Raw genomic sequence first — 27,021 nt, forward strand, 5'->3', positions numbered from 1 at the left:
GCAATGAAAGCGTTCATTAGAGGGCAAATAATAAGTTATGTAACCAAGATGAAGAAGGACTAGAATCGGGAAACAGAGCAGTTGGAAAGGGAAATAGTAAATATAGAAAAAGAATTAGCAATGAAGGAAGATACAACTAAAAGAAGAGAATTGGCAGATAAAAAAATAAAATATGAAACACTACAAACATATAAGGTGGAGAAGAACATAATGAAGACAAAACAGAAATATTATGAACTAGGGGGAAAAACGCACAAAATTCTAGCATGGCAGCTTAAGACAGAACAAGCTAAGAAAATGGTATTGGCATCAAGGAAAAAAGACAAACAAATCACATATAATCCAACAGAGATTACTGAAAACTTTAGAGAATTCTATGAACAATTATACCAAACTGAAAACGAAGGGAAAGAAGGCAAAATAGATGAAATTTTAACTAAAATTGAACTACCAAAATTATCCCAATAGAATTCTATAAAACATTTAAAGATTTATTAATTCCTCCCCTCCTGGAAGTAATCAACTAGTTTGACAAAACACAAAGCTTACCAGAATCATGTAAAACAGCAATAATTTCAGTAATACCAAAGCAAGGGAAAGATCCACACGCACCAGCGTCATATAGACCAATATCTTTACTTAACACAGATTATAAGATAATAGCTAAACTATTAGCAAACAGATTAGCTGACTATGTACCTAAAATAGTAAATCTAGACCAAACTGGATTTATTAAAAAAAGACGAACAACAGACAATATTTGTAAATTTATTAACTTTAATTCATGCATAAAGCTCCAACAGTAGCAGTTGCTTTAGATGCAGAGAAGGCCCGTGACAGAGTAGATTGGAATTATTTATTCAAAGTATTACAAAAATTCAGTTTACCAGAGAAGTATATTAATTGGATTAAAGCATTCTATAAGGGGCCATTGGCGAAAGTGACAGTAAATGGATATATATCAAAGCAATTTAACTTAAGCAGATCAACAAGGCAGGGATGCCCACTATCACCCTTATTGTTTGCATTAGCTATAGAACCACTAGCAGAATTGATAAGAACAGAAAAGAAAATAAAAGGGATAAAAATAAAAGACAAGGAATATAAAATCAGTTTATTTGCAGATGATGTCATAGTATACTTAACAGCACCAGAAATATCAATAAAAGAATTACATAAGAAATTGAAGGAATATGGAGAAGTGTCGGGTTACAAGATTAACGCAAATAAAAGTGAAGCAATGCCAATGAATAATGCGGATTTCTCAAAATTTAAGTATGAATCACCATTCAGATGGCAAATGCAAGCAATACGATACCTAGGTATACAAATAAATAAAAACCTCGGCCATCTATATAAACTCAATTATTATCAACTAATGAAAAAATTACAGAATGACTTAGAGCATTGGAAAGACTTACCACTAACACTAATAGGAAAGATAAACTGTATTAAAATGAACATTTTCCCAAGGATATTATACCTATTTCAGGCATTGCCAATACACTTGACGGAGAAATTCTTCAAGGAGTTAAAGAAAATAATAAGGAACTTTTTATGGAAAGGGGGGAAACTGAGGATAGCACTAGATAAATTAACAGAATGGTATAAACAAGGAGGCTTACAACTGCGAAACTTTAAAAATTATTATAGAGCTGCACAATTAAGATACCTATCAGATTTTTACCAAAAAAGGAAAAGCCAGATTGGACGAGATTAGAACTAGATAAAATAGGGGAAAAGATACCTGAACACATATTATATAAATGGGATGAAAAATTGGTACAACATAGGAGTTCTCCAGTATTACATCATCTGCTCAATATTTGGAAGAAGATTCATGTAGAAAGGAATAAAACAAATTACCAATTACCAAAACTAATAATGATGCAAAATCAGTTACGGGAGAAAAAAGGGATCAAAAGAATAGAAAATTGTTTTTCAGGAATTAGATTATTATTCTTTGAACAAATGAACGATAAATATAATATAACTCAAGATACAGTGCTGACATATTACCAATTGAGATCCTACTTGAAGGACAAATTAGGAAGCAGTCTGAGGTTACCAGAGGGAAGTAACTTTGAATATGTGATTATAGATACAATGATAATCAAAAGATTTTAACAAATATGTATATTAAGCTGCAAGAAAAGGAGAATGAGGAAACAAATGGTAAAACTAAACAAAAATGGGAACAAAATTTAAATATAAAGATAAAAAAGAAAAGATGGGAGAAGTTATGCTCTGGGACGATGAGAAATACAATAAATACGAGGTTACGTATGATACAATATAACTGGATACACAGGCTATACATTACACCTCAAAAGTTAAATAAATGGGACCCAACAGTATCAGACAGATGTTTTCGCTGTAAAAAGGAAACAGGAACAACAATTCATGCAATTTGGACATGTGAGAAAGTGGAAAAATTTTGGGAAGATCTAAACCAGGTATTAAATAAAATCACAAAAAGCAATATACCAAAAAACCCAGAGATCTTCCTCCTAAGTAACATAAAAAACAAAGAATTTGGACTTGATTTGGATGGTGCACAAAAAAGATTTGTTAAGATAGCTCTAGCCGTAGCAAAAAAATGTATTATGTCAACCTGGAAATTGGAAGATAATTTGAGAATACAACAATGGTATATAGAAATGAATAAATGTATTCCATTAGAAAAAATAACATATAGTTTAAGAAATAATATTGAAATATTTGAACAAATATGGGAGCCATACATGAAACACAATAGAGAAAACCTACCGAGGACATTTACCACCTAAATTAACGAAAGGAGAAGGAAATAAAAAGAATTGACTCAGCGGAATTTCTTGTTTATTTTTATTGAATGACAACATTGTTTGACTGGTTTAAAAGTATCTTAGATTTAGTACTTTAAATGAATGGGGGGGGAGGTAGGGAGGGTGGGATGGGAGGAGGGAGGTGGGGGGAGAAAATTACACTGTATATATTTGAAAAGGAAAATGTATGTATCTTGGTCAATGTGGTTTATGGTGTGAAAAATAAAAAAATTTAAAAAAAAGGATGAAGCTTTTGGCTCTTTTTGGAATATTCTATTGTTACAGCGTGGATGTCACTTGGCTTTAAGTGAAGTTGCTAATTCTTTGAGACAAATTTTACAAGTCTTTCTTCCAAAGTTCACTATTAAATTTTTCTTTAAATCAAAATGTAGACGACACTTTCCTTATTCTACTACATCCTAATTTCAAAGCATCATCTGCCAAATTTTGATATCTTTAATCCAATAAAAATCAAACTCTGTGGCTGTTACTTTACGTAGTTTTAATTCATTAACTGAACAGATAAACATTTTGCAGTTTCACCACAAGACTTTCATAAGGTGAAAAACAAAGCATTTATTGTATAAAGATAGCCCTTTAGATTCTAATTACTTAAAAGTTGCCTTGACAAAAGCAATAGCTATAAAACACAAAGATATATCGAGAGACAAAGTTTAAAGAAAAATTTCCTGCTCACGCTCCTTCACATCTAATAGAAAAACTGGGCCAATATTACCACATAGTCACTATGGTAACACTAATATGAGCCGCCCCCTCAAGTTGCTCACCCACTCTGATTCGGCGGTAGTTCTTCACTGAGAGCCTGCTCGGCAATAGAGATGGTCATTCACGTCTGATTCGACAGACTGCCTGTCGCTCACCAGCAGCCACGTCGGATTCGACAGACCGCCTGTCAATCACCTGCCACATCACTGTGAGCCCGCCTCTGGGTGAAATGCAGCTCCTTCCCGTCATCGGCCACGTCTGGTTCGGTTTGACTCGGCAGGCTGCCTGTCACTCATCAATAGCCTCGTCTGATTCGGCAGGCTGTCTGCCAATCACCTGGCACTCAACACGGGGAGCCTCTCGGTCTATAAGCCACACCCGGTACTCACCATCAGCCACGTTTAATTCGGGAAGGAGCCTGTCACTCACAAGCAGACATATCATATTCAGCACGTTGTTGCCAATCAATGCTAGGAGCCCGCCTCTCAATATAAATATCGCTCACGCCCGTCACTCACCACCAACCTCGTCTGATTCGGCAAATCGCATGCCACTCACAATCCTCCACGTTTGATTCGGCAGGCCGCCTGTCACTCAACAACAGCCACGTCTGATTTGCCAAGCTGTCTGTCGCCTGCCACTCAGCACTGGGATCCCGCCTCAGCTCTGCAAAAGCTGCCTCCTCCCGTCATGCCTCACGGTTTGAACGGCCGGCGGGAAGTGATGGTGGATGTCGTTGCCACCGCCCGCTCCATGACGCGGCCGGACAGCAACTCGAGCCCGGAGCTGTCGGGCCTCAGCTCGGAACAGGAGAAGCGCTACCGGCAATGCGTGGCCGGGGCCAAGGAGCGGGCGCTGGCAGGCGAGTTGAGGCCGGCGCTGGAGTTGCTGAGCGAGGCGCAGGCCCTGCGGCCCAGCGCCCGGCTTGAACGGCGGATCCGGCGGGTGCGGGAGGCGCTCGAGGCCGACGAGGACGAGGACGAGGACGAGTGGGTGCCTGTGGAGGGCTGCGGCCTGCGCCTCTACCGCAGCCTCGCTGAGCGGCTGCACCCGCACCAGCGCGGCGGCGTGGCCTTCCTGCACCGGCTGTACGCCGAGGGGCGCGGCGGTGGCATCCTGGCCGATGACATGGGCCTCGGCAAGACGGTGCAACTGCTCGCCTTCCTCTCGGGCATGTTCGACGCCGGCCTGGTGCACGGATGTCTGGTGCTGATGCCCGCTTCCTTGCTGGCCACTTGGCTGGCTGAATTCGCCGCCTGGACCCCGGGGTTGCGGGTCAAGGGTGAGAGGGGGCTGTTGGGGTCAAGGGTTGAGGGAGGAAGCTGGGGTGTCAGGGGTTGAGGGAGGGGGGTGGAGGATCAGGGGTTGAGGGAGGGGGGTGGAGGATCAGGGGTTGAGGGAGGGGGTGGAGGATCAGGGGTTGAGGGAGGGGGGTGGAGGATCAGGGGTTGAGGGAGGGGGGTGGAGGATCAGGGGTTGAGGGAGGGGGGAGCTGGAGGGGTGTCCATCTGTCTAGTCTCACTGCCATTAGTGGTGTTCAGGCTTTAAATGGCCTGTTACAGGAGCTGACGATGGTTTATTTTAAAATATACAAATAAAATTAAAATCTTTACAGGATAATTTGTTATAATATTGTGACAGCATCACTCACTGGATAGTGGTGGATTGTCCTATGCAAAGGGTATAACTCAAAACCTGTATTTTGGACTTGTATGGTACATCAACCATATTCAACAGGTCATTATTTTCTTTTGAAGTGGGGGGGGGGTGACTGTTTGCTGGGAGACTTGGGGGAAGTGGACTGCGGAGTGTCTGCTCTTCATCCTGCCGAGGTTGGTGCTGGTATTTTTGTATGTAATAGGTACTTTTGTTTCTAGCATTCCATGGGTCCAAGGCCGAGAGGAGCCGGAACCTGGAGAGGGTGCAACGGCGAGGGGGAGTGGTTGTCACTACCTACCAGCTGGTGATCTACAATGTGGAGCAGCTCTCCCATTTGGACAGCAAGCAATTCACCTGGGACTACATGGTCCTGGATGAGGCCCACAAGATTAAGTCCCAACTGAGCAAGACCAGCAAGCAAGTGAACGCCATCCCAGCCAAGAACCGGGTGCTGTTAACGGGGACGCCTGTGCAGAACAACCTGCAGGAGATGTGGGCCCTCTTTGACTTTGCCTGTCAGGGCTCCCTGCTGGGTCCGCTGAAAACCTTCAAGATGATGTATGAGAGCCCTATCACCCGAGCCAGGGAGAAGGACGCCACACCGGAGGAGAAGGCACTGGGGCTCCGCATCTCCGAGAGCCTCATGCAGCTGATCCAGCCCTACTTCCTGCGCAGGACAAAGGAAGGCATTCAGAAGCTGGGGGCGCTCCCCCGGGCCAAGTCGGAGGAGCGGGAGTCCCTGTTGCTGGTTTTCAGCCGGAAGAAAGACCTGATCATATGGGTCCACCTCAGCCCGGTCCAGGAGGAGATCTACAGGAAGTTTGTGTCATCCGAGCTGATCCAGGAGCTGCTGCAGACCAGGCTCTCCCCTCTAGTCCAGCTGAATAACCTGAAGAAGCTGTGTGACCACCCAAGGCTGTTGTCCAAGAGGGTGTGGGAGGAGCTGGGGCTGAGCGGGGCTGGGGATGACTATGACATCCATCGGGTCTCTGAGGAGCAGCTGATCGAGGAGTCGGGGAAGCTAGTCTTCCTGCTGGGGCTGCTTGAGAGGCTGAGGGAGGAGGGCCATCGCACCTTGGTCTTCTCCCAGTCAAGGAAGATGCTGGATATCATCCAGCGGGTGCTCAAGGTCAGGGGCTTTGCACTGGCACGCATGGATGGCACCCTGTCCCTACTGGAGCGTCAGAAGGTGCTGGAGAGCTTCCAGAACTGCTCCAAGTCCTCAGTCTTCCTGCTCACCACTCAGGTGGGTGGGGTGGGCCTCACCCTCACTGCGGCTGACCGGGTGGTGATCGTTGACCCCAGCTGGAACCCTGCCACCGACTCCCAGGCTGTTGACCGGGCCTACAGGATCGGCCAAACCAGCGATGTGGTGATATACAGGCTGGTCACCTGTGGCACTGTGGAGGAGAAGATCTACCGCAGGCAGATCTTCAAAGGTGATTCCTGGTGGGCTGGGTTTAAGGGGTGGTGGTTATGGAATCTGGAGTTGAGGTTGCAGATTGGGCTCACAGGAGTTGAGGGGCCAAATAGGCAACTGTAGCTGTGTATTCATCCTGCTGGAGTTTGTGCTTCCCACACAGGCCAGAGGCTCGGGACAAATGCTAGAAATCAGTGTCTGTGGAGAGAGTTACTCTGAGGTCTTTGCTAACTTGGCATTGGGCTACTGTTACTCCTAATTCTGTGGGGCACATGCGGCAGCTTGGCCTCTAAGGAGGCCTACGCGAGTTGGGGGGATTGAGCTCAAGAATCATGAGGTGAGGTTGCAGCACTCTGATGAGACAACACGGAGAATTGTGTTCGGTTCTGGTCACCTCACCACAGGAAGGATGTGGCAGCTATGGAGAGGGTCCAGAGGAGATTCATCAGGATGTTGCCTGGATTGGAAAATGCATCATGAGGCAAGGTTAGGAGATTTTCTTTGGAGTGAAGAAGGATGAGAGCTGACTTGGAAGAATATAAGATTATGAGAGGCATAGATTTCGGATTTCATTTTTGTCATAGTACATGTATGGCGTCACATACAAACCTGAGATTCTTTTTCCTATGGACCAAGCAGTGAAAAAAAAAAACATGTAAACATGATAAACATCGATAAAGTGGACAGCCAGCACCTTTTCCACCAGGGTGGGAGTAGCAAATACCAGAGTACAAAGAGAAGGGAGGAAGGTTAAGGGGAGACATCAGGGTAGGTTTTGTTTTAGAGTTGTGGGTGCCTGGAATGGTGGAGAATGGTATAATAGGGGGATTTAAGAGATTCTAAGACTGGCACATGGGTGAAAGAAAGATGAATGAAAAAGGGTTATGAGAAAGGGAAAGTTTAGTTTATTTTTAGGTATGTGTAGATAACACACATCATGGGCCGAATGTTCTATGTTTAATGTTCTGTCTAACCCTCCCAACCCCTGTCTGACTCTGGAAGATTCGCTGATTCGCCAGTCGGTTGGTGAGAAGAAGAATCCCTACCGATACTTCAGTCGGCAAGAGCTGAGGGAACTGTTCGTGCTGGAGGATACGCGGCAATCCAGCACACAGAGGCAGCTACAGTCTCTCCACGCCAGCCAGTGGGAAATGGACCCCGAACTGGATCAGCATGTTGCATTCCTGCACAGCCTGCCCATGTTCGGCGTGACAGACCACAACCTGGTCCACTTGCAGGAGGTGGCACCAGACGAGGAGTGCCGGATCAGTGACCCCGCCTCGCAGCGGTACATCCAGGAGCGAGTACGTCTGGCTCAAGACCTGGTGGTGGCAGGACAGCACTTGCAGAGGGGGCCGGGCCAGCCGCAAGCAGCTCCAGGCCCTCCAACCATCAGGGGTAGGCTTGCCTTCATAGAACTATCTGTCAGAGCTCTGTGTGCTTGCCAGGCAAATTGGCTCATTCAACAGAGTGCAATAACAAGTGTAGGGAGTTGTATTACAATAAGTCGACCAATGCAAGATGTACAGTTAGAAACAGTGTGAAGTTCATGTGGACAGTACGGTCTGCGTAGAGGTTTGTGCAACACTGTTACAGTGCTAGCAACCTGACTTCAAATCCAGTGCTGTCTGTAAAGTGTGAATGTTCTCTGTGTGGGTTTCCTCTGGGTGCTTTGATTTCCACCTACCATTCAAAATGTTCAGGGGGTTGTAGGTCAATTGGGCTCATGGGCTGCAAGGGCCTGTTACTGTGCTGCATGTCTAAATTTTAAAAAAATATTTAAAGGTTGAGCAGTGCATGATGTTAGAAACAGTATGAGGTTACAGCACTAGCAACGTGCATTTGAATCGGGTGCTCTCTGCAAGCAGTTTGTAAGGTCTCCCTGTGTTGGTGTAGGTTTCTGCTGGGGGCTCCGGTTTCCTCCCAGCCTCCAAAAACGTACTGGGGGCGATGTAGGTCAATCATGTTTAACTGGGCTCATGGGCGGGCCAGAGGGGCATGTTACCTTGATGCATGTCTAAATTTAAAATGTGAAGTTCACGTGAAAGAAGCTGCCCATGAATCTAGAGGTTTGTATTTTCAACCTCTCCCATGGGAGGAGGGAGAAGAAAGTGTAATGAGGGAATGCCGTGTTCAGACCTCTCCTGGCTCTGACCAGTGGAGGTGCATCTGGGGGGCTGGTAAGCAGTTGTAACGGGGAGAGAGGGACAGGATCTCATTTCCATTTCGGTCAAAGGAGGCAATTGGCCAAGCCCTTGCCCTGCGACATTGTTTCCTGGATCTAGAGCCCACATACCAGGAAGAGGTCCAGCTGGAATTTAGTCTTGCTAAAAGTCTCCTCCTAAACTCTGAGAGTATTGCTTTCCCAGGGAGAGATTGGCGCAGAAACCTGAGTTGATATCTTTGGCTTCTCAAGATATAGGGGCAGAAGTAGGCCAATGGCCATCCTAATATTCAGCTGATCCATCCTCCCACTCAGCCCCACTCCACAGCTTTCTCCCGTAACCCTTCATGCCCTGACTAATAAAATACCTGTCAATCCCTGCCTTAAATATGCCCAGCAACCTCACTTCCACAGCTGCCTGTGACAACAAGTTCCACAGACACACAGCCCTTTGACTAAAGATATTTTCCTGCATCTGTATTAAATGACACCCTTTTGTCCTTGACTCTTCTACCATTGGGAAATAACCTTGCCACATCTATTCTATCCAGGCCTTTCAGTATTGGAAATGTCTCTATAGGTTTCCCCTCATCCTTCTATACCCAGGGTTTAGTCTAAGAGCCGGAAAACGTTCTTCAAAAGCTAACCCTTTCATTCCTGGTATCATTCTAGTTAATTTATGAACCATCTCCAATAGCAACAGCGTTTTTCTCAAATAAGGTGCCCAAACTGTTAACAATACAGCTTGTACTGCAACTCACCACCCATAGCTGATGCCAGTGCAGGCTGCCTACGTCAAACCATGGTGTCAATGGCCTCTCTGTGGGGATGTCACCGGCTTGAAGCCATTCCCCCTCCCTATAGAAGTAATGTTCCCTGCGCAGGCCTGACTGATCACAGTTAACAGCAGTCAGGTTCTGGGACATTTGACTTGCCTATGGTCTCCTCTCTCAACGCTATGCCAAAGTTCCCTCTTAAGGGCAGTGTCAAAGTTTGGCGCTTGCCCTAGGTTTTTTTTGACCATTATGTCTAGACAACGAAGATTTTGCCTTCTGAGCACTTTTGGGTGTATTTTATGGATTTTGGGCTGCTAATTACGAAAATCGCCGTTAAAAATTTTGATCACGTTTTTAGCTATAACCTATTTTTGTGATTTCCTGTCATGAAGTTGACTAGTGTATTGTCCACAAAGCAAGCTGTTTTGGTCAGTCCAGGCATACCTGAGGATGCACTCAGTGCAGCTGCTATGCAAATGTGGTCTAAGTAAAGCCTATGAGCTCTACTTCTGTTGTAAGATTGGCGACCAGGACAAACCCTGGTCTCTTCACATTTGTTGTACAGCGTGCAGTCAACCTGAGAGCATCATTATGTGGTTAAACATACCAAATTCAATGTTAATGTTCTCCAACTTCTTCTGTGATGCAGCAAATCTGAAATGATCTCTTGTGGTTGTGTATCATAATCCTTAATTTTCTTTCAGGAAAGCAAACCTTTGGAAAAGATTTGTTGTCCAGTGTAATCATCCTTCAAAATGTACCGAGGGTCAATTGGGTGGCATGTGCTTGTGGGCCGAAAAGGCCTGCTGTATGTCTAAATTTAAAAAAAAAAAATCCTGAGTCACCTAGTGTTTGTGGATTTGCCTCTGAAACCACCAGGAACCCTTCAGTGTCTTTGCCTTCAGCTCCCCCTTGCATCCCAGTTCTGATACCTGGTACCCCTTCCAACCAGTCCCCAGCATTCCGTAGTACAGAGCAAGCAGCCCACAGCCTCTGGGCTCCTTGCCTCAAGACGCCAGAAGTCTGTTGCATACATTGGTCTTTCAGCTGCAGAGCTCCCTTACTGGTCTGCCAGCTGTGGTCACCTTCCCATGGGTAGTCTCCTGTTCCTCCTCTTAGATAGGGAATGCTCTCCCTGTTTTCCGCTGCCCTATTGCCAGTCCTCCGCTCCCCTGGAGTCTGCAACCCCTTATGGCTGCTGACGGTCAAAGGTGCCGCCATCTTGCGCGCAAACAACCGTGGTCGTTGGATTTCAAATAAAACTACAGTTGGCTCCTTTAACGGGCCATTCAAAGCCTGTGTGGAGCTGGCGGCAGGTGACGGGGTGGTTGGACCCCTCGGGAGTGCTGTATCTCTGCTCCTTGCACCCTGTTGGTCCGCGGCAGTGCTGCTGTTATAGCCGCTCCGGCAGAGCCATCAATGGTTTTAGAGATGATGGGACAAATCTCATTCCACGGCTGTCGTGGAACTGGTGGGTGATCGTGTTTTTCGTGCTGGCCTTTCATTTACTTCCTATAGGTGGAGGAGGAAAGATCTCGGAGACGGATTTCAGAGAGCCCATAGACCTGATGGAAGTGCCGATCGACAGGGAGTTGGAGGATGAGGTCTACGACCTGAGCGGTGAGGCGGGGGTGGGGGCGGGGGTGGAGGTTCACCTAAAGGTGCTATTGTGGTGTTTGTGCCCAGGGTTTGGTCGCCCGGTGATGCTGGCTCTCCACATGATGCAGGGTAGTGGAGAAACCAGGGTCGGTGCCAGAACAAGTCTTGGTGGGGGGGCCGGAGGGAACAGTCTGACCTTTGAAAACTGGCTCAACAGGGCGGTGATAGTGACACTGCCTACCATGACCCTCCCCGTGCAGCGGCACCACTGCCTTCCTCTGACGTAGCAGACAAGCGCACTGCTTATACTGCTGCCTGGACGCTAGTGACGCCAGGCTGCGGGTCACAATATCTCATGTGGGGTGTAGTGCCTGCAAAGGCCAACCCTGGTCTCACCTTTTAGGAGGGGTGAGGTAAAAACACATTGCTGGAGAAACTCAGCAGGTCAAACAGCGTATTTTATGTAACAAAGATAAAAATACATAATCAATATTTTGGGCCCGAGCTCTTCATCAAATTATAGCAAGAGTGGCACAGTTAGCGTAGCGGTTCGTGCAACACTGTCACAGCGCCAGTGACTGGGGTTCAAATCCGACAGTGTCTCTAAGGAGTTTGTGTGCATCTTTCTGTATATCTTCTGGGTCAGTGGTTCTCAGCCTTTTTCTTTCCACTCGCATACCACTTTAATTCCTATGCTCTGTGGTTAGTAAGGGATTGCTTAAGATGGTACATGAGTAGGAAGGGAAGGTTGAGAACCAGTGCTCAAGACCCAGTTATTACTGAAATATTTTGCGTGAGTAAAATTGTCATTGGCCCATTTCCTTTGGTGTTGTGAAATTGTGCACCTAACGAGTCAATGAGGGAGGGGAATTGCTCTGTGAATGTTGAGGGAAAAGGGTAGAGTGCTGGAGGAAAGGAGACCGAGGGATAGGGGAGAGAGAGAGAGAAAACGGAGGGTGGTCTAGCAGTGCCCAGGTGGAATTCTAGGTTTTGCTCCTCCAACGATGCCGTGGACAGATGTGTCGGCATGGGAGTAGGGCACAGAATTGAAATGATGGACCACTGGGAGATCCCTGACACTGATGTGGAGAGAGCCAAGGTGCTCAGCGAAGCAATCTCCCAGTCTGCATCCAGTCTCTCTGATGTACAGAAGGCCACAAAGAGAGCACTGGATGCAGGAGATAACTACCACCGATGCACAAGTGAAGTGCTGCCTCACTTCGAAGGACTGTTTGGTGCTCCGAATGGTGGAGGGAGGAGGTGTGGACGCAAGTGGAGCATCTCCTGCGGTCACGGGTAGGTTCCAAGGAGACGATTGGTGGGAGGGAGGACTGGACAAGTCTGTCACGGGGAGAGGGAAGATGTATCTGGTGGTGGGATCATTTTGTTGGTGATGGAAATTGCAGTGGATAGTTAATATGATAGAACACTGCAGCACAGTACAGGCCCTTTGGCCCTTGTTGTGCAGACCCATATATTCCTTAAAAGTACTAAACCCTCTCTATTTTTCTTGCATCGATGTGCCTAAGAGTCTCTTAAATGGCTTTAATGTATCAGCCTCCACCACCATCCCTGGCAATGCATTTTGGGCACCCACAACTCTCTTATGTGTAACTTTCCCTTGATGTCTCACCTAAACTGATGTCCTCTGGTGTTTGCTATTCCTGCTCTGGCAAACAACTGTCCACCTTATCTAGGCCTCTCAGAATCTTATAGACCTTTATTAAGTCTCCTCTCCTCTTTCTAAGCTCCAAACAAAAAAGTCCCAGCTCTGCTAACCTTCTCTCATAACTTATTTTCCAATCCAGGTTCTTTTCTTCTTCTTTGGCTTGGCTTCGCGGACGAAGATTTATGGAGGGGGTAAAAAGTCCACGTCAGCTGCAGACTCGTTTGTGGCTGACAAGTCCGATGCGGGACAGGCAGACACGATTGCAGCGGTTGCAGGGGAAAATTGGTTGGTTGGGGATGGGTGTTGGGTTTTTCCTCCTTTGCCTTTTGTCAGTGAGGTAGGCTCTGCGGTCTTCTTCAAAGGAGGTTGCTGCCCACCAAACTGTGAGGCGCCAATCCAATCCAGGTTATATCCTGGTAAATCACCTCTGCACCCCAACGATAGGTTGCACATCCTTCCTGTAATGAGACGACCAGAACTGAATGCGTGTGGTGTCACCAGAGATATGCAGAGCTGCAGCGTGATCTTTCGACTCTTGAACTCAATTCCTTGACTAATGAACCCCAGCTTCTTAACTGTCCTATCAACATTAGATGCGGAGGGTGGTAGGGAGGGAATGAGGTGACCTCAGGGTGAGGTGGCTGATACAAGATGGCGTGCTGCCCTTCCCCTAGTTTGAGGTTTAACACTCCCACCTCCTATCTCCTGCTAGAGCAAAGCTGTGGGTGCTAGTGACCAGACTATGAATTGGCACTGCCTGTAACAAGTTTGTATGTTCAGCGTGGGTTTCCTCCAGTCGCTCTAGCTTCTTCCCACCTTCAAATAAAAAGGAGGGCGTGTTTAGGTCAATAGAGTGCAATTGAGTGGCATGGGCCGAAAGGGCCTATTATTTGCTGTAGTCTAAATTTAATTTCATATTTATTGGCTCAAAGTCCCTCTTTCTTTGCATGTTTCTCATAATTCCATTTCATATACTCATTTCCCTGACAGTTCTGGAAGATGTTTTCATTCGTGAAGGTAAGCAAAGTTATTTTGTTCCCGTATTACTGGATGGTTCTCCGGTATCTACCAGTTCTCCGGTGTCCAGCATGGAGGAGGTGGCTCAACCCCACCTAGTCCATCCCGTGCGCTCATGCAGGGCCTTTGCTTTCTCCCTGCAGGTAGTGAAGGAGCAGAGGAGGCGCGCCCTGGCAAGGCGCCGCTCCCCACTGGCGTGTCACAGCTGCTGAGCAATGGGGAGGTGGAAAATGAGGCCCTCAGTGTGAGCGGTAAGTGTGCTGGGCTGCAGGGTGGACGGTGACCCTAGCAGCATTGTGGCACAGCCTGGTGGAGTGTCCCTTGCAACCCTGGCCTCGCCTGGGGTTTGGAATGGGTGAGTAAGGTTCTCCTGGATTCCACAGGCTAGCGTGTCTGAGAAAGGATTCTCTCCTTCCCCCCCCCCCATTTCCTACTTGCCCTATTCATTCTATAACCTGTCAAGGCAGAAGTGTGTGGCTGGAGCTGCTGACTGCTTCAGTCCAAGTAAGCTCGGTCACACCTCCAAATTCCTTGCGTAAGAACATGAGAAATAGGAGCAGAGTAGGCCATTCGGCCCGATCTTCTGTCTGGCACTCTTCAGCTGGATGGCCCTTACATTGACCTTTTCAGTTTCTTCCTCCCTACTCTGTTCCCGCTCCCTTGCCATTTTCTTTGCTTCAGCTCTCCACCACCTTCCCTCTGTTTGCTGGTGTGCCCTTCCTCGCTAGTCCACCAATTAACCTCCTGCCTATGGACTGTGCTTCTGTCCCTTCCTCCCCTCCACAATCATTTTGTTCAGGAGCCTGCTTACATTTTTGCACATCTTGATGAAGGGCTCCAGCCAGAAACATTGGTTAAGTATCTTTATCTTTGCTCTATGAAGTATACTTTGCTCTACTTAGTGTTTTAATACTCATTTAGTGATACCAATTGTGTCCATAATGTCTTTCGTATGGTGGATTTGTCCTCCTCCTTGAAGACTGACACAAAATCCACCCTTTGAAGCCTTGATTTCTTTCCTAAACTGTAGCAAAGACCTCCCAGAGGACCTGATACCCTTGCATGTCTTATCGCAGAAACCAGTCTTAAGGATCTCTTTAGAATTGCCATTCTATCATGAGCTGATTCTTCCACCCACTCAGCCCCACTCCAAGCCTTCTCCCCGTAACCCTTGATGCTCTGACTAATCAACAACCTGTCAATCTCTGCTTCAACAACCTGTCAATCTCTGCTTCAACAACCTCTCTTTCACAACTGCCTGTGGCAACAAGTTTCACAGACCTGCGGCCTTTTGACTAAAGAAATTTTCTTGCATCTGTATTAAATTGACTCCTTTTTGACTCCCCTTCCATGGGAATTAACCTTGTCAGATCTACTCTGTACAGGTCCTTCAGTATTGGAAATGTCTATAGGTTTCCCCTCATCCTTCTATACTCAGAGTTTAGTCTAAGAGCCGGCAAACGTTCTTCAAAAGCTAACCCTTTAATTCCTGGTATTCTAGTTAATCTTTGAACCTTCTCCAATGGAAGCAGGACTTTTCTCAATTAAGGTGCCCAAACTGTTCACAGTATGGCACGAGGTGATAGTCTGGTAACTTCCCAGTGCAGTGCAGGTGAATGACTGGATGCAGGCTGTCTACGTAAAACCATGGAGTCAATAGGCTCTCTGGGTACGTCACCGGCTTGAAGCCACTCCCTCTCCCAATAGAAGTGATGTTCCCTGCGCAGGTCTGACCGATCAGTTAACAGCAATCAGATTCTGGAATATTTGACTTTCGTGTGATCTCCTTTCTCAGGGCTGTGCCAAAATTCCCTCTCAAGGGCAGCACCAAATGTTTGGCAGTTGCCCAGGTTTTCTGATCAGTTTCTCTGGGTATTGAAGATTTTGCTTTCTGATGACTTTTGATGGATTATGGATTTTGGGCTGCTGATCACACAAATAACCTTAACATTTTCCTATCACATACTGATTCTTAGATATAACCTGATTTCCTGTCCTATTTTAAGTCTACAAGTATATTGTCCACAAAATGAGCTGTTTTGGTCACTCCAACCATGTCTGGGATGCATTCAGTGCAGGTGCTATATGAATGTTGTCTTGGGCCTGGGCATGCTTAGTCAGGATAGATGCAGACTGGCTATAAAAGCAGCTCCCATATCCAGATGCTGTGCATTACATGAATATAGATTGAATGCATGTTTAGGCACCTGTTCTTCTGGCAACAGCATAGTGAGTGCATCTATAGTTTTCAGGAAGATTCAATACAGCAGAAATGTCTCATCAACGTCGCAACAGCTGCGATACATTCAGTAATATTTGTGGCGAGTAGATGCTTAAGGTGCAAAGATGCAGCATGTCTGCACTTATTAAGAAAGCCTATGAGCTCTACTTCACTTGTAAAATTGGTGACCAGGATAAACCCTGGGCTCCTCATATTTGTTGTGCAACATGTGCAGTCAACCTGAGAGCATCATTATGCGATTAAACATGCTAAATTCAATGTTAATTTAATGTTTCTCCAACTTCCTCCTCTGTGTTCAGCTTGAAGTTGTCTATCATGATCCTCAATTTTCTTTCATGAAGAAAACTTTTCAAAGATTTATTGTCCAGTGAAATCATCCTTCAAAATGTTCCGGGGGTTGTAGGTCAATTGGTTGTGATTGGGCAGCATGGGCTCGTAGGCTGAAAAGGCCTGTTACTGTGATATATGTCTAAATTTAAAAAAAAAAAATCCTCATCTGGCCTCAGTGAGTGTTAGATCGGAGATGGCAGTTCATACCTTCAATCTAGGTATCGGAGATTGTGGGAAGGAGTTTTAGATACAACAGGACGAAGCTCATTCCACGGCTGTTATGGAACTGGTTGGTGATCGTGTTTTTCATGCTGGGTTTTTATTCACCTCTTGTAGGTGGAGATGGAAGAGTCCCAGAGCCAGATTCCAGAGAGCCCATAGACCTGACAGAGGTGCCGATCGACAGGGAGATGGAGGACGAGGTTTCCGACCTGAGCGGTGAGGAGCCGTGGAGAGAGGGGGTGGGGGTCAGCTGAGGGTGCCATCGTGGTGTTTGTGCCCAGTGTTCAGTCACTTGTTGATTCTGGTGCCACTGTGGCGCAGGGTAGTGCAGAAACCCTGTTCTCACCTGGTGGGAGAGGTGAAGTAAAAATACATTGGTGGAGAAACTCAGCAGGTCAGACAGCATATTTTATAGTGGATACATAACCAATGTTTCGGGCCTGAGCCTTTCATTAAAGTTATAGCAAGGGAACACCAGATGCGGGGGATAACTCCAGCAGGTGCACAAGCGAAGTGTTGCTTCACTTGGAAGGACTGTGCGGGGCCCCGAACGGCAGGGAGAAAGGAGGTGTGGACTCAAGTGGAGCACTTCCTGCGGTCGCGGGTAGATTCTAAGGAGACGATTGGTGGGGAGAGAGGACTGGACAAGTCCGTCACAGGGATAGGGAAGATGTGTCTGTTGGTGGGTTCATTTTGTAGGTGACTGAAATTGTGGTGAATAGATAATATGATAGAACATATGCCAACCCATAAAAATACTAAACCCTTCCTATCCTGTAACTCTCTATTTTTCTTGCATCCGTCTACATAAGAGTCGCTGAAATGGCCTTAATGCAGCAGCCTCCACCACCATCCCTGGCAAGGCATTCCAGGCACCCACAAATCTCTGTTTATACAAATAAAACTTGCCCCTGATGTCTCTCCTAAACTTCCCTCCTTTCACTTTGTACACTCAACCGTGGATAACAAGGGAAATTAGAGACAACATTAGGTCCAAAGAGGGAGCACATCAATTGGCCAAAAAAAGTACCAAATCCGAAGACTGGGAACAGTTCAAGATGCAACAAAGGAGGACAAAGGGATTAATCAAGAGAGCAAGAATAAATTACGAAAGTAAGCTTGCGGCAAACATAAAAACCAACTGCAAAAGCTTTTATAGATATGTCAAGAGGAAAAGATTGGTGAAATCCAGAGTAGGTCCCTTGCAGTCAGAATCAGGGGAATATATAATGGGGAATGAGGAAATGGCAGACCAATTAAATTCTTACTTTAGTTCTGTTTTCACAAGATAGGATACAAATAACCTCCCAAGGATGTTGGGAAACATAGAGACTACTGCAAGGGAGGAGCTGAAAGAAATCAGTATCTCTAAGGACATGGTCTTGGGGAAATTGAAGGCCGATAAATCCCAAGGGCCTGATAATCTACATCCTAGGGTACTTAAAGAAGTGGACATTCAGATAGCAGATGCTTTAAGAATTATTTTCCAGAACTCAATAGACTCAGGATCAGTACCCATGGATTGGAGGGTAGCTAATGTTACCCCACTATTTAAAAAGGGGGGCCGAGAAAAAGCGGGGAATTATAGGCCGGTGAGCCTTACATCAGTAGTGGGCAAAATGATGGAATCCATTATTAAGGATGTAATAGCGGAGCATATGACTAGCAGAGAAGGGATCGGACAGAGTCAACATGGATTTACAAAAGGAAAATTGTGCTTGACAAATCTATTGGAATTCTTTGAGACGGTGACAGGTAAAATAGATGGGGGAGAGCCAGTGGATGTGGTGTACCTGGATTTCCAAAAGGCCTTCGATAAGGTCCCACATAAACAACTGGCATGCAAAATCAAGGCTCATGGGATTGGGGGCAAGGTATTGATGTGGATTGAGAACTGGCTGGCAGATAGAAGACAGAGAGTTGGGATAAACTGCTCGTTTTCTGAGTGGCAGGCGATGACCAGTGGCATGCCACAGGGATCTGTACTGGGACCCCAGCTGTTCACAATTTACATTAATGATCTAGATGAGGGGATTGGATGTAATATCTCCAAATTTGCAGACAACACTAAGCTAGGAAGGGTTGTGTGCACTGAAGAGGGGGTCAAGAAGCTCCAGTGTGATTTGGATAAATTGGGGGACTGGGCAGATACATGGCAAATGCACTACAATGTGGATAAATGTGAGGTTATCCACTTTGGTAATACAAACTGGAGGGCAGATGTAGAGCTCGTCGAAAGAACCAAAGACTTGTTGATCCAAACCAAGGCTTTTGGTTCTTTCGACGAGCTCTACAATTTTATTAGCTAAAGACCGGAGCTCTTCACAGGTGGCCGACCAGTCCGGAATGATCCGACCTGGCTAGGGACACAACCCTTTAAGGCCCAAACAATAGGTGTGGCTTAGCTCTCAGCCAATCGCTGTAAGCACAGTCTAGATACAGTAACTATATACACTATGTACATTGGTGATAGATCTGTACTATCACAGCAGATTACTATTTGAATGGCAATAGATTGGGAGATGGGTAAGTGCAGAGAGACCTAGGGGTTCTTGTGCACCAGTCACTGAAGACGAGCATGCAGGTACAGCAGGCGGTTAAAAAGGCAAATGGTATGTTGGCCTTCATATCAAGAGGGTTTGAGTATAGGAATAAGGATACCTTACTGCAGCTGTACAGGGCCTTGGTGAGACCCCACCTGGAGTATTGTGTGCAGTTTTGGTCACCTTATCTAAGGAAGGATGTTCTTGCAATGGAAGGAGTGCAGAGGCGATTCACCAGGCTGATACCTGGAATGGCAGGAATAACTTATGAGGAAAGATTGCACAATTTGGGATTGTACTCGCTGGAGTTTAGAAGATTGAAGGGGATCTCATAGAGACATATAAAATTCTGGCAGGACTGGACAGAATGGATGCGGAAGGGATGTTTCCAATGGTGGGAAAATCCAGAACCTGGGGCCATGGTTTGAGGATAATAGGCAAACTATTTAGAACTGAGATGAGGAGGAATTTCTATACCCAGAGGGTGGTGAATTCATTGCCACAGATAGCAGTAGAGGCAGGTTCATTGTAAATATTTAAGAGGGAATTAGATATATTTCTTCAGTATAAGGGAATTAGGGGTTATGGAGAGAGGCGGGGACGGGGTACTGAACTTTAAGATCAGCCATGATCTCATTGAATGGCAGAGCAGGCTTGAAGGGCCGAATGACCTACTCCTGCTCCTATCTTCTACGTTACAATCCTCTGGTGTTTGCTGTTCCTGCTCTGGGAAACAGATGCAGACTGTCCACCTTATCTATGCCTCACAGAATCTTAGACCTTTATCTCCTCTTTCTATGCTCCAAACAAAAAAAAGTCCCAGCTCGTAACACTTATTTTCCAATCCAAGTAACATCCTGGTAAATCTCTGCACCCTCTCCATAGCTTCCACATCCTTCCTGTAATGAAGTGACCAGAACTGAACATGTGTGGTGTCACCAGAGATTTGTAGAGTTACAACATGGCCTCTCTACTCTTGAACTCGATCTCCTGACTAATGAAGCCCAATCTCCCATGGACCTTAACTATCCTATCAACGTTAGATGCAATGGGTGGTGTGGAGGGAATGAGGTGTCTGATACAAGGTGGCGTGCCACCCTCCCCAAGTTTGAGGTTTAACACTCCCACCTCCACCCCCTGCTTGTGTCTAATCTGTTGGTGGTATCATCAGGTTCTGGGTGGCACAGGTTGGAGCAAAGCTGTTATAGTGCCAGGGTCCCAGGTGTGAATTGTCACTGCCTGTAACAAGTTTGTTGACATTTTTACACGGAAACTTCAGAATTATTCTGGGAAAAAAAATCAACATACTTGCCTCCAGTGTGTCCCTATGTGGTCGTTTACACAAGGGCACCTTTGCACATTCTTCCTGTGTTGTGGAGTTTGTTGGAGGGGGAAACGTTATATTCATAGGCCTGTTTCTTGTGAGTGGCTGAGGTCAATTTATACTGTAGCCGCTCTGTAAAAGTGTGTAGGGGTACGAGTGGGAAAAATTATGGGATGGAATTTACATTAAAAAATTCTGCTGTTCAGTGGTGTGTAAAAGTGCCTTGTGTTGGATTCCAACAGGTGCTTCAGTTTCCACCCACCCTTCAAACATTGGGGGTGGAGGGGGGAAGAGTGCGCAATTGGGTGGCATGGGCTCATGGGCCGAAAGGGAATATTACTATGCTGTATGTCTAAATTTAATTTCATATTTATTGGCTGAGAAGTCCCTCTTTGCATGTTTCTCATAATTCCATTTCATAAGCTCATTTCCCTGGCAGTTCTGGAAGATCTCATTGGTGAAGGCTACCAGAGTTTAATTTCCTGGTTATGTTCCCCAGTTACTAGGTAGTTCTCTGGTGTCCAGCATGGAGAAGGTGGTTCAATCACACCTAGTCTGTCTTATGCACTCACGCAGGGCCTTCGCTTTCTCCCTGCAGGTAGCGAAGGAGGAGAGGAGGCACACCCCAGCGAGGCGCCGCTCCCCATAAATGTGTCGGAGCTGCTGAGCAATGGGGAGGTGGAGAATGGGGTCCTCAGTGTGAGCGGTAAGCGTGCTGGGCTGCTGGTTGATCAGTTGAGGAGGGTGGCACTGGCGGTGTCCTGGCCTGGTGGAGTGTCCTTCGGGACCCTGTCCTCAACTGGAGTTTGGAGGGGGCGTGTCCTGTTCTCTTGCATCCCACAGGCTAGTGTGTCTGAGACAGGACCCCCCCCCCCACAAATCCTGCCTGTCCGATTCATTTTATAACCTGTCACGACAGAAGTGAGTGGCAGGTCAACTCTGGACTGGAGCTGCTGACTGTACCTCAGTCTGAGTGAGCTCAGTGGCACCTCCACTGCTCTTGTATAAGAAGATGAGAAATAGGAGAAGTATGCCACCCACCCTGATTTTTTTTTTGGTCTGGGGCCCTCCAACTGGATGGCATTAACATTGACATTTTCAGTTTCTCCTAGCCTGCTCTGTTCCCCCTTCCTGTTCCTTTTAGACAGCCATTTCATTCCAGGACATTTTCTGCATTTTGGAAAATGCTGACCCAGAATGTGTTTTTTTTTGGTGGGGAGGGGGATGGGATGTAATTTCTCTATGGGCATTTTTCCACCAACGGACCCTATCACAGGCCTGGAACGCTGTGCTTTCTGCTTACTTCATTCTGGGACCAGTTTGGGTATGGAAGATGACGTTGAGATGACAGGCACTCACGGTGGGCCTTTGCTTTCCCCCTGCAGGTGGTGAAGGAGGAAAGTTCCCAGAGCCAGATCCCAGAGGGGCCCCACTCCCCATCGACCTGTTGCAGCTACCGAGCAATGATGATGAGGAGGTCGCCAACCTGAGCTGCAGGATGGCTGAGCTGCCAATTAGCTTATCCGAGCAGGACGACAGCGTGGTGTTGCAGTCGCATGGCGGGGCTGGCGTGCCCACAATGCAGGGCTGCGGCAGCTCTATGTGCTGGGATCTCGACCTTGATATGAGTGTCCTGCCTGATGGTGGGAGGGGATTTTTCCCGGATCCCACCGTCCATGAGTTGCGCCAGGATCAGACTTTAGAGATTCCGTTCCTGTCCTCGAGCTCTGCTGCCCACACCTCCCTCCTGCAACCTGATTTCCAGCTGGTGTTAGAGGACACAGTGGAGGAGGACTGCATGCCTGAGGCTAGAGACTCCTCCGATTTGGTGGAGGAACCGGCGAGACAGCTATGCACCTTGAGGTGTGAAGGGCCGGACAGCTCAGACTGGGAGTCACCTGCCTTAGTGTTCTCCAGGAAGAAACACAGAGCCAGAGTGATAGACAGTGACAGCGAGGGCCAGGCTGATTCCTCTAGCCTGTCTGCAGCCAGCCCTTTTCCAGCTGCGTTCAAAGCACCAGCTGCCTCCACACCCAAAGAATTAAACTTGCCCGGCCGGGCCCTACAGATCACTGGTGCCAACTGCTCGCTCTCCTCCAGGCGTTCGTTGGTCAGGTCTGTCATGGAGGAGATGGAGGACGTGGATGAGGATGCTTTCGACGAGCCGGTTTTCGTGAGCTCGGCGCCCCTCTGCCAGAGTGATGGGGAGGAGGAGAGTGAGGGGAAGGCCGGAGGTGACCACAGCGATCTGGGAGACCTGGTGGGCAGTGACGAAGAGATGGAGAGTGAGGCCAAACAGTCAGGGACGTTTGAACCCGAGCTGAGCTCCAATGAGCAGATGGAGCCTTTTGCTAAAGCCACGGGGTTGCTGGATACCATGGGCACTGGCCCAGGCTCTTCACAGCTCCCTAAGGTGGGGAGCAGGAGCCTGGAGGATCTTCATAGTGAGATGCAGGAGCTCACAGGCGTGTTCACCGGATCCTCGAGAGACAGGGAAGGGGCCCTGGAGCACTCACTGCAGGTCTCCGACAGCCTGCTGCGGCAGTCGGCTCAGGCAGGCGCTGGGGCTTTCAGGGAGAGCACTGACTCGCTGCGGTCCACATCAGACCAGTACCGGAGCCTGATTCTGGAGGTTGATGGGCTGCGCTCTTTTGGGGAAGGAGTGGTGTCACCAGGGCTCCCGCTGGGGGAGTTGGAGAGGTTGATGCAGGAGCCCACTCGGCTCGATGCAGGGGCAGCCTCCACAGAGCCACCAGCGGGGGAGCGCGAGGTCTTGGCAACGCACCACTCTGGGCTGGACCTTGGGTCCCCCAGTGTCGGGGTGGAGTCACAGCTCCCTGTGGGAGAACACCACAGCCCGGTAACACACGCCAATGGGCTGGACTCTGGAACCCCCAGTGATGGGATGGGGCCAGATCCCCCAACAAGACACCACAGCCCTGTGACGTATCGCACTGAGAGGACGAGGCCACAGCCCCTGCAGGAGGAATACGAGAGCCTGGTGAAGCGTGGGCGAGAACAGATGGAGCGGGGGGAGCTCAAGGCGGCCCTGGGCTGCTTGCTACAGGCTCTGGATCTCAAGAGTGGGGATCCTGAGGTGCAGTTAACAACAATCAAACTGTATCGGCTGCTGGACACGAGTTGAGAGAGATGGGGACCCTGCTCTGGTCTACCAGCGTTCGTGGTCAATTCTGATCATGGGGGGAGGGGAGGTTTTTCTGCGGCAGAGCACCCGCAGTGTCAAGTTGGTAAGCAGTCTCGGCTCACATGAATCTTTGTTTTTCTTCTTCACAACAATGGCAGCTTTTGAAGGATTCTCTGCTGTGTTGCAAATGTCTAGGGCCCTGCCGCTTCTGAGTTGATTCAGCGGAGTGAGCAAGAGGATGGGATGACCTCTCAACGTCACATCCAACATCTGTTCCTGACGTTCAATCCCTAAACAGTTTTCTAGAATCCTGAGAGCTGGGTACTTCCAGAAACTCTATTGTACAAGGAGGTTAGTTTGATCAATTAAGTGATGGCCATATGAGACTGTATTTTGTAAATATTTACACTCTTAAGTTTTGTAAAGCTATTTTGATAATGTTGAGCAATAAAATCAAATCACGTTAACTGCCTGGGTAGTAAAATTGTGCAGTACAGTGGCTGACTGGAGGACTTGCCAAATCCTATGGTGTTTTGGCTCAGACCAGCACTTGTGTTAGATTTCTGCCGTGTAATTTGCCTGTCAATGCAGAAGCTCACTGACTGGAGATGGTTCAAGTAATTGTCGAGTAATAAAACAGAAAATGTTACATTACACAAAATTTCCTTTAGTCTACCGAAAGGCAGATTCGCCATAGGCAGAAATTGCCTGGCGGCACCCCTTACAGTTAGAGAAAGAGAAGCAAAAGTGTCTCTCTTCTCTCCACCCCCAGAGCTTCACCGGTTCTCCCCCCAGAGCTTCACCGGTTCTCCCCCCAGAGCTTCACCGGTTCTCCCCCCAGAGCTTCACCGGTTCTCCCCCCAGAGCTTCACCGGTTCTCCCCCCAGAGCTTCACCGGTTCTCCCCCCAGAGCTTCACCGGTTCTCCCCCCAGAGCTTCACCGGTTCTCCCCCCAGAGCTTCACCGGTTCTCCCCCCAGAGCTTCACCGGTTCTCCCCCCAGAGCTTCACCGGTTCTCCCCCCAGAGCTTCACCGGTTCTCCCCCCAGAGCTTCACCGGTTCTCCCCCCAGAGCTTCACCGGTTCTCCCCCCAGAGCTTCACCGGTTCTCCCCCCAGAGCTTCACCGGTTCTCCCCCCAGAGCTTCACCGGTTCTCCCCCCAGAGCTTCACCGGTTCTCCCCCCAGAGCTTCACCGGTTCTCCCCCCAGAGCTTCACCGGTTCTCCCCCCAGAGCTTCACCGGTTCTCCCCCCAGAGCTTCACCGGTTCTCCCCCCAGAGCTTCACCGGTTCTCCCCCCAGAGCTTCACCGGTTCTCCCCCCAGAGCTTCACCGGTTCTCCCCCCAGAGCTTCACCGGTTCTCCCCCCAGAGCTTCACCGGTTCTCCCCCCAGAGCTTCACCGGTTCTCCCCCCAGAGCTTCACCGGTTCTCCCCCCAGAGCTTCACCGGTTCTCCCCCCAGAGCTTCACCGGTTCTCCCCCCAGAGCTTCACCGGTTCTCCCCCCAGAGCTTCACCGGTTCTCCCCCCCACCCCCCGGTTCTCCCCCAGTACTCCCACAAACCACTGGCAACCAGAGCTCCAGGATGCCTTCAGGGCCCTCGCACCTCAGTTCCGATACTGGGTAACTCTTTGGCTGTCCGCAGCCTGGTGTGAGCCCCTTGATGGCAGTCGCCTGCAGTCTGCGTGGGTCCCTCACCTCCAATCACCAACAGCTCGCCATCTGTATGTTCTTCAACATGCAGAGCCCCTTGCTGGTCTGCCGCTGCGGGCACCGTCCCGTAGGGTCATCTCCTTTGCTTCTCAACTGGGTGGGGGGGGGGGTGGAGAGGGGTGGCCTCCTCATTTTCTGCTGCCCTGCACTAATCTACTTCCCCAGAGTCTGCAACTCCTCCTCGAAACTGCTGCTGTACACAGGCGCTGCCACCTCAGGCCCAGACCCTGTGGTCGTAGGATTTTAAAATAAACCAATAAAAACCCAAAATGCTGACGAAACTCAGCAGGTTAAACAACCTCTTGTGTAGCAAAGGTATACATAACCGATGTTTCAGGCTTGAGCCCTTCAAGGACCGACCAAAACATGGGGTGGTGGTGGCAAAGGCAGGAGATAATAGATGTGGAAAGGAAGAGGACAGCAGCAGTGAGGGGAGGAGGGAGGGATGGATGGGTGAGGGGCAAGGGGGGGAGAACTGAAAAGACAGGAAAGGTGAGCAGGTTCAGTAGGAAGCAGGAAACTCCACGTTAACGCTATCTGAAATGGGTGGCTACTGGGAGGTTGCTGTTGTAGATGGGATGGAGATGCTCAAATCTGTCTACAGATTTTCATGATTTACTTTAAAAATAAACCATTTGGTTCCTTTTAATGGGCCATTTAAAGCCAGTAAAGAAGCTGTTGGCAGTTGGACTGGGCAGTAGAACCCTGCGGCCATTTGTTTATGTGCACACTGGCAGACTGGTGAACAAACAAAATGTGGTAGTCCAAAGTGATCTGGAGTCTTACAGATAAAAACAGGTTGGGTGTAGGGGGAACAAGTAATTGGGAGGGCAGTCGAAATGTCAGGCTTGAATCCCAGTAACGTGGCATATAATGGTAGGGAAGTTTTCATGCGATTCTAGGCTGTATTGTTGAGACTGTCTGCATATTGAATGAATGATGAACTCGTGTGGGAGACTGTGCTGGGATAGTAAGCTGATGTATTCTTGGGTTGGAGATGTTCAGCCTCTGCTGCAGAAGAATGATATTGGAATGAGCCCTGACGTACTGAAGTTATTTCCTCATGTGCAGCTTTCTGGAATCACTAGGCTATAAATATGAAAGCGCAGATGCCGTGATGCAGCAAGACCACAGATGCTGGAGGAACTCGGCTGGTCTTGGGATAATGATATGTAACCGGCATTTTGGTCCTGGGTCCTCCCAAGAATAAGGGGTTGCCTGTTTTAAACCGAGGAACTTCTGTGGAGAATCTGCAATTCTCTCTGCCAAAGAGCAGTGGAGGCCAAGACTGAGTCATTGAAGAAGATGGGGCAGGGGTTTGGAGAGGACGGCAGAGCCGGGGCAGCCATGATCTGAATGATGGAGCAGGCTCGGTGCTGATTGGCCACTTGTTCCCATTCATGTTCTCTACAATGCGAGAATCCATGGGGGACTCCAATATTCCTTTGTCAGCCATTCTTTGGTTAAAGGAAATCAAAAGTGGCGACTTCCACTGAGACTTTATTTATATTTGGAAAGAAAAGAACATCTGGTATCAGTTCTGTAGTCAAAAATTTTAATGCTCAAAATGAAAATGTATTAAATTGGTATCGGCCACAGCCTGTTCCAAATTGCAATAATATACACAATCTTGCAGGTAAGGTCTTGTGTAAAAAGATGACCCCA

At 47.9% G+C, this 27,021-nt stretch overlaps 2 protein-coding genes across 10 annotated transcripts in view; one reads left to right on the forward strand and one right to left on the reverse strand.

The window, feature by feature from the left end:
- Positions 1–4,104, reverse strand: part of LOC138764477 (perilipin-5-like) — a 35,033-nt gene extending 30,929 nt beyond the window's left edge. For 3 of the 6 annotated variants that reach the window (XM_069940452.1, XM_069940456.1, XM_069940457.1), the window contains exon 1: positions 3,923–4,103. In XM_069940452.1, coding sequence (XP_069796553.1) covers positions 3,923–3,925 — 3 coding nt within the window. In that variant the 5' untranslated portion in view covers positions 3,926–4,103. Of the gene's footprint in view, positions 1–3,595 lie in introns of all 6 variants that reach the window. The other 3 variants (XM_069940455.1, XM_069940454.1, XM_069940453.1) reach the window with 2 other exon arrangements.
- A 142-nt stretch (positions 4,105–4,246) lies between these two features.
- Positions 4,247–24,110, forward strand: ercc6l (excision repair cross-complementation group 6-like). Of its 4 annotated transcripts, XM_069940459.1 has the most exons (9): positions 4,247–4,815; positions 5,411–6,631; positions 7,615–8,010; positions 11,071–11,172; positions 13,811–13,837; positions 13,981–14,088; positions 16,746–16,847; positions 21,097–21,204; positions 21,884–24,110. In XM_069940459.1, the coding sequence occupies exons 1-9, from the start codon at positions 4,257–4,259 to the stop codon at positions 23,641–23,643; spliced, it is 4,383 nt and encodes a 1,460-aa protein (XP_069796560.1). In that variant the 5' UTR covers positions 4,247–4,256; the 3' UTR covers positions 23,644–24,110. The 4 variants fall into 4 exon arrangements, with proteins under 4 accessions (XP_069796560.1, XP_069796562.1, XP_069796561.1 ...); XM_069940461.1 differs by lacking the exon at positions 16,746–16,847; XM_069940460.1 differs by lacking the exon at positions 13,811–13,837.
- Positions 24,111–27,021: the final 2,911 nt, after the last annotated feature.

The sequence above is a fragment of the Narcine bancroftii genome, chromosome 5 (genome assembly GCF_036971445.1).
Source record: "Narcine bancroftii isolate sNarBan1 chromosome 5, sNarBan1.hap1, whole genome shotgun sequence".
Taxonomy (NCBI): domain Eukaryota; kingdom Metazoa; phylum Chordata; class Chondrichthyes; order Torpediniformes; family Narcinidae; genus Narcine; species Narcine bancroftii.